At 29.8% G+C, this 6,712-nt stretch overlaps 1 protein-coding gene across 1 annotated transcript; it reads right to left on the bottom strand.

Annotated features, from left to right (window-relative positions):
• On the bottom strand, positions 3,462-3,956 carry LOC107610830 (uncharacterized mitochondrial protein AtMg00820-like). The gene has a single exon (XM_016312824.1). The coding sequence runs from the start codon at positions 3,954-3,956 to the stop codon at positions 3,462-3,464; it is 495 nt and encodes a 164-aa protein (XP_016168310.1).

The raw sequence follows: 6,712 nt of genomic DNA, 5'->3' as shown, positions 1-6,712 counted from the left end.
TTAAACACATTTGTTAGAAAAATCTAAGAATACTTATACAATAAAAGGAGATATTAGGACTTTAAAAATGTCCAAAATTTCAATCTGAGAGAGATGCTAATTAAAAGAAAAAAAATTTTAACTATGGTTTAAGGGAATCATAAGCTGAGCGTTGTCCGTAATAACAATATATATACAAAAACAGATACTGAAATAGAAAAAATAGTTATTATACTATTACCATTATATAAGAAAATCAACATTATTATTTAATTATATAAAATAAAAATGTCAATAAAAGAGTAAAAATGTAAATACTAAATTGAATAAGTCATAATTATTATTTGAAATTAAATGAGAATAAAATCAGATTTTTTTTTGTTCTTTAGATAATTTATCTTTTGGATTTTAGATATATTATTTTTTGGACTTTAGATACTATTTTATTTGGGTTTTACAGTTTAATGTGTGTCATACTCAAATATAAATAATGATTTCAGGGTTTCGGTCCCCAATATAAAAAAACCACCTTAGCAACTCTTTTTCCATCAGAGAAGTTGCAATTCAACCACCTAGAAATACAGAAGACTTTGGTTGAGGAAGATCGAAAGAACCACAAAATTCAGACTCTTCCAATCATGATTTATATTTATGAATTCAGGTACGCTTTCGCATTCAAGTATTTTATTTTTTAATGATTTAATATGGGTAATCTTTGGGTTAAAGAATTCTGAAAAAATTCCAATAATTCATGAATTTGGTTCAATTTTTTTAAGTTGAAAATAATGAGGATGTGATGTAGAATTCGATTTTACAAAAAATGAAAACAAATATCTTAAAGTAGAACAATTCTATAATTAAATTGAATTTTTGTATATTTAATATCACTGAAAACTTTAAATTTTGTTTTTTATAATTTTTTATTCATAAGAAGTTCCCTTAAAATTTAAAATTGAAGTTATTTGTTAGTAAAAATATTTTTAAAAAAATAGAAAATGTTGATCGTCGGAAGAATAAGCATTTGTTGAAATAAGTAAGCGAGTCGTGTATTTTATTCAAACTAAGACTTTATTATTGTCATAATCGTGGAGTATGATGTAATACAAATTATTAAAAACAAAAGGGGATGACTGATCAATGAAAGGCTTAGTTTACTTTTCATATTGAAAAAGTATAGAAAAACAATTTTTTTATAAGACAATATAAGTCAATTCTATTAAAATTTAAATTTTATAAATAAATAAAAATTTAAAAAAATTCTTTCTACATTTATTTTAATAACATTTATAATACACAATAAAAACAGTCCATAAAAAACTTAATTTTTTTCTATTTATTTGAAAACAGTCAAATCTCTCTCTCCTCAAATCTAACGTCTCTATGTATTTTCAACACCGTCGCGTCTTTCATCGCGTTGTGCGACCTCTTTTAAGCGTCTCATCGCCGTCCTTCTTTCGTCGACACCGTCGCCCACCGTCCTGATGCATCTGCACCGCCGCGGCTCTCATCTATAATATAATTTAAATATACTTGTTGGCTTGTTGTTGGCTATATCCTTTTTGATTCGCTAGCAAAATTCTTTCGTATTTTGTTGTATCACAAATATAATAACACATCCATCTAAAATCAAGTCATTGAGTTAAAAAATGAATAAAAATAACCAATAAAAAAAGGAAACAATATAGAATGAAAAATTTAGAAGCTTTAAGGAGCGAGTGAGTAAGTAAAATTTAATAAAAAAATGTTATTCGTACACTAAAATTAGCAACTAAAATTAGTTACCATATAAATATAAATATATGTGTTGTTTAGTTTATTTTTAATGTACATTTTATATTTTAATATGCATTCTATACTCATAACAAATTTTAATGACTAATTTTAATTTACACGTAACATAATTAAATTCAATATATAAAACAATAACAAATGTGGAATATAATCAACATATATAGCAACTTATCAAGTATTTCTTTTATAGCATGTCTTAGTTACAAATTTTAGTATTGATAATTTTTTTTAAATAGATATATTAAAAAAGAGTAATTTAGGAATATAATACATGTTTCTCAATCCCGTTCTTTATTTATGATTTTTCTTTTTATTTTTTCTTACTTTTTTTTCTTTTTTTTATTTTTAAATATTTTTATATTTTTTTTTCAATTGAATGTAATAAAACTTAAAGAGTACATAAAGAATACGCAAAGATAAAGAAGGTTGTGTTTTGTATTTTTTGATTGAAAAAATTATAAAGATAAAGTTAAATATATAGGCTAATATTGTAATCGAAATAATTTTGTTGAGTTGAATTTATGGGCTGATGTGAGACTTCTTTGTTGTTGTCATGAACTAAGGTGGAAGAGTAGCTTAATACGCCCCGCAAGCTAGAGGATGAAAGATGTTAAGAACCCCGAATTTATTGAGATTAAGATAGAAGGATTGAAGAGACAAAGACTTGGTGAAGATGTCAGCTAGCTGCACAGAGGAGGGAATGGAGAGAAGTTTCATCACTCCAGTTTGAGCTTTCTGTCAAACCAAGTGACAATCAACCTCTAAATATTTGGTCCGTTCATGAAAAATTGGATTAGCAGCAATATGAAGGGCACTCTGGTTATCACAATATAAAATTGGTGGGTGGATAGGAGATATGCGTAAAAATTGTAACACATTTAGTATCCATTGAAGTTCACAAGTTGTGTTGGCAAGTGCACGATATTCTACTTCAGTGGATGAGCGGACAACAGTGGTTTGTTTCCTGGTCTTCCAAGAGATTAAGAGCTGCCCAAGAAGAAATAATAGCCTGTTAAAGATCGCCGAGTGACGGGACATCTGACACAATCAGAGTCACTAAAGTCGAGAAGCTGAATTTCTGATTCTCTTGGAAAAAAGTCCTTTGTCGGAGTTAGTTTTCAAATATCGTAACACACGCTTGGCAGCTTGAAGATGAGATTCAGTAGGAGATGCCATAAATTGACTTAATTGTTGAGTGACATCCATGATGTCTGGTTGGATAGTGGTGAGATAGATAAGATGCCCAACCAAATGGTGATAAGCGAAAGGGTCAGATAGCAGGAGATTATTATCTTGATATAATCCTGTGACACTTTCCATTGGAATAGAGGTGGGTTTAGCATCTAATAAACTAAAATCCTCCAAAAGATCAAGATAGTATTTTCTCTGAGATAAGCAAATTTCCTTCGCTGATTGAACAACCTCAATACCCAAATAATATTTTAATGGATCCAAGTCTTTAATTTAAAAGTGTTGGTGCAAAATAGATTTAATGGCAGCAAGTTCAGAAATGGAATTACGAGTGAGAATAATATCGTCAACATAGATCAGAAGGATAGAAATTTGAGCATCAGTGAATTTAACAAATAGACTATAATCAGATAAGGTCTGCTAATATTCATGAGATAGAAAAAGATGAGAAAGTTTGTCATACCACATATGACTAGATTGTTGTAAACTATACAATGACTTCAGCAGCTTACAACATTGATTCGGTCGAGGAGATGTAACCCTGGTAGCAGAGTCATATAAACATCTTCAGAAAGATCTACATACAAGAAAGTATTATTGATATCCAACTGATGTATGGGCCAATGCTTCAAAGAGGCCAATGCCAAAACCAATCTAATGATGCTAGGCTTGACAATAGGGAAAAAGATTTTCAAGAAATCAACACCTTCAGTCTGAGTGAATCCTTTAGCCACAAGGCATGCCTTATATTGATCAACTGAACCATCAAGCTTGCGTTTGATGCAATAGACCCATTTACAGCCAACCAGCTTAACACCTGCAGGGCAATCAATAAGATGCCAAGTTTTGTTTAACTCAAGAGCATCCAGCTCATCTTTCATAGCACTACACCAATTAGAGTGTTGATTGGCATCCTCAAAAGACTTTAGCTCAACATCAGAATATAGAGATAAAAGAAACTTATGATGAGAAGATGAAAGTGAAGAAAAAGACATGACTGAAGATAGAGGATATCGGTACTTTGAGGGAGAGAGATTTGTAGAGATGAAAGAGGAATTGCACAAGTAATCAGAGAGATATGCTAGAGGTCGGTGAGGTCAGTCAGAATGACGAGGACGGGATTGCTCAGGTGATGAGAAAGGTGACGTGGGATGAAGAGGTGATGGTAGACTAGTGTCTATTGCGGAAGGAGGGAAGGGTGTATGACTTGAAATAGATTCGGTGGGCATGGGTTCAAGTTGGTTAGGACACGGCAGTGAGAAATAAGAAGAGGTTGTTAGAGAAAAGAAAGAATTAGATGGAAGTGGGTCAATAGGTAAGGGTGAGGGTCCAATTGGAAAACTAACTGAGTCTTCTTTTTGAGAAGGTGTGTTTGGCAATGTTGGACTATGTGTATGAAATTTGACATTTTTTGTGACTAATGGCAATATCATTTCATAAAAAATTACATTTTTAGAAATCTCAGTTCTTTTATCTTCTAAAACATAAATAATATATCCTTTAAAACTATGTTGAAAACCAATAAATACAATCTTTTTGGCTCTTTGATCAAATTTTGATCTATTTGCCATTAGTGTAGAAATAAAACATAAGTATCCAAAAATTTTAAGGTCATGATAATTTGGTGGACAATTAAATAAAATCTCAAATGGTGTTTTAAAATTAACTACAGATGATGGAACTCTATTAAGCAAATAAATATCAAGTTTAATAGCATAAGACCAAAAAATGATGGTAAATTAGATTGAAACATAAGAGCACGAGCTATATTCAAAATATGTTTATGCTTTCATTTTACCCTTTCATTTTGTTGAGGAGTTTCAACACAACTACGTTGATGAATAATGTCCTTTGAAGCAAAAGAAATCATGTAAAATGAATTATGGTCCATTATCGGAATGGACAACTTTGACTTTAGAGTTGAATCGTGTTTCAATTAAATTAATAAAATTCTTTACATAATTTTTCACTTCTCCTTTTGATTTTAATAAAATAATCCACTAAAATCATCAACAATAGTAAAAAAATATTTATCATTATGAATAGAATTTTGTCAAAACGGACCCCAAATATTAAAATGTAATAAATCAAAACTTGCATTAACTTTGTTAAAATTTTGAGAAAATGGAAGTTTTCTTTGCTTAGAAAGATGACAAATGTCACAAGCCTCATCATGATGCATAGAAATAAAAGGAAAATATTTACGTAAATGATTGAGTTTTTTTCCAGAAAGATGCCCTAAATGAAAATGTCATATATTTGAAGGTATAATAGGTAGGGATTGGATGAAATTTATGAAATATGTAATGGGTGAATTTTTACCGAAATTGGGTTCAAAGACATACAATCCCTCTCTCATTCTGCTCAAATCAATCATCCCCAAATTGTTGGCCGTAGAGTGCAAAAAAAAGATAAAGCAGTGAGTACACATTTGAATGCAGAAGTGATTTTTGAGGTGGAGATAATATTAAAATTAAAATTAAAATAAGGTAAATAAATAACATGAATAAATAAGGATGGTGACAATTGAACAATTCTTTTATAAAAAAACAGTAATTTGAGAGTCATTTAGTAAATGGACAATAATAGAAAAAATTTGTGTGTAAGAAATGAACCAAGACAAATTTGATGCAATGTGATCTGTGATACCAACATCAATGATCCAAGTATTCAAAAATGAATTTCGATTTAAAAAATTATTAACAATAGAAAAAGTACCAAAAGAACAAAGATAATGAGTAGTTGGACTTGGCAAAAGCCCAAGTTAGTTTGAAGGACGGGTTTTTTTATTGGAAAAGTGGTTGTTTCTAGTTTTGTAATCTGGAAGATGAGCTTCAACCTTTCTTAGAAGTGTCATGAGAGAAGAGTGTTGGGCTAATGAAAGGCCCAAAAGAGGCTCTTGATGAAGTTGCTAGTGTGCACTCTTGATGAAGTCCTAGTGTGCCCTTTCTCCTTGACCTAGGACAGAGTAGGGAGGTAAGGGGACAATGACATCATTAATAGAAGAAGGATTATTCATTGTGGGAAGGGAGTTGAAGGAGTTTTAAGATCTGAATTAGTTAGTTTATTCATGGATGTCAGCAGAACTCAAAATCGAGCTTTGATACCATAATAAAACTTAAAAAGTAGCAAAGATAAAGAATGTTGTGTTTTGTATTTTTGATTGAAAAAATTACAAAGGTAAAGTTAAAATATATAGGCTGAAATTTTAATCGAAATAATTCTGTTGAACTGAATTTATGGATTGGTGCTTTTTTTATTGTTGTCATGAGTTAAGGTGGGAGAGTAGTTTAATAGAATGAAAATTATTCCATGAATGAATGAAAGATAAAACATGCAATTGTAAATAGAAAAACCAAGACCAATAGTCTCGGACAAATAGTAAACACGATTTATATAGACAAATAAACATGTTTTGTTTACACAAATAAACATGCATTTGCAAATACAATAAAAATGGGTTATAGTTTGCAACAAATATGTATGTCACTATAAGAAATTCGGTTAGTACTATTAGATTTTAAATAAAAATACGATGATAAAAAAATTTTGAGTATCAAATACTAACACAGTTAATATTATTGTCGTAAAAATTCGACGAAAAAGGGCTAGCTATTTGGCGATTTCATGCATTTGTTATCGTCGGATAATTAAAAAAAAAACGACGATAAAGAAAAGCATTAAAAAAAACTAAAATTTTAAACAAAATATATATTTTCAAATTTATTTTTAAATTTTTCTTCTTATCAAA

This window comes from Arachis ipaensis, chromosome B08 (assembly GCF_000816755.2).
Source record: "Arachis ipaensis cultivar K30076 chromosome B08, Araip1.1, whole genome shotgun sequence".
NCBI classification, from domain to species: domain Eukaryota; kingdom Viridiplantae; phylum Streptophyta; class Magnoliopsida; order Fabales; family Fabaceae; genus Arachis; species Arachis ipaensis.
This window is presented reverse-complemented; position numbering and strand designations above follow the sequence as displayed.

What these genes read in the sequence shown, in the direction of transcription:
- LOC107610830 (XM_016312824.1), bottom strand. Translation starts at nt 3,956, where the DNA reads ATGTCTTTTTCTTCACTTTCATCTTCTCATCATAAGTTTCTTTTATCT.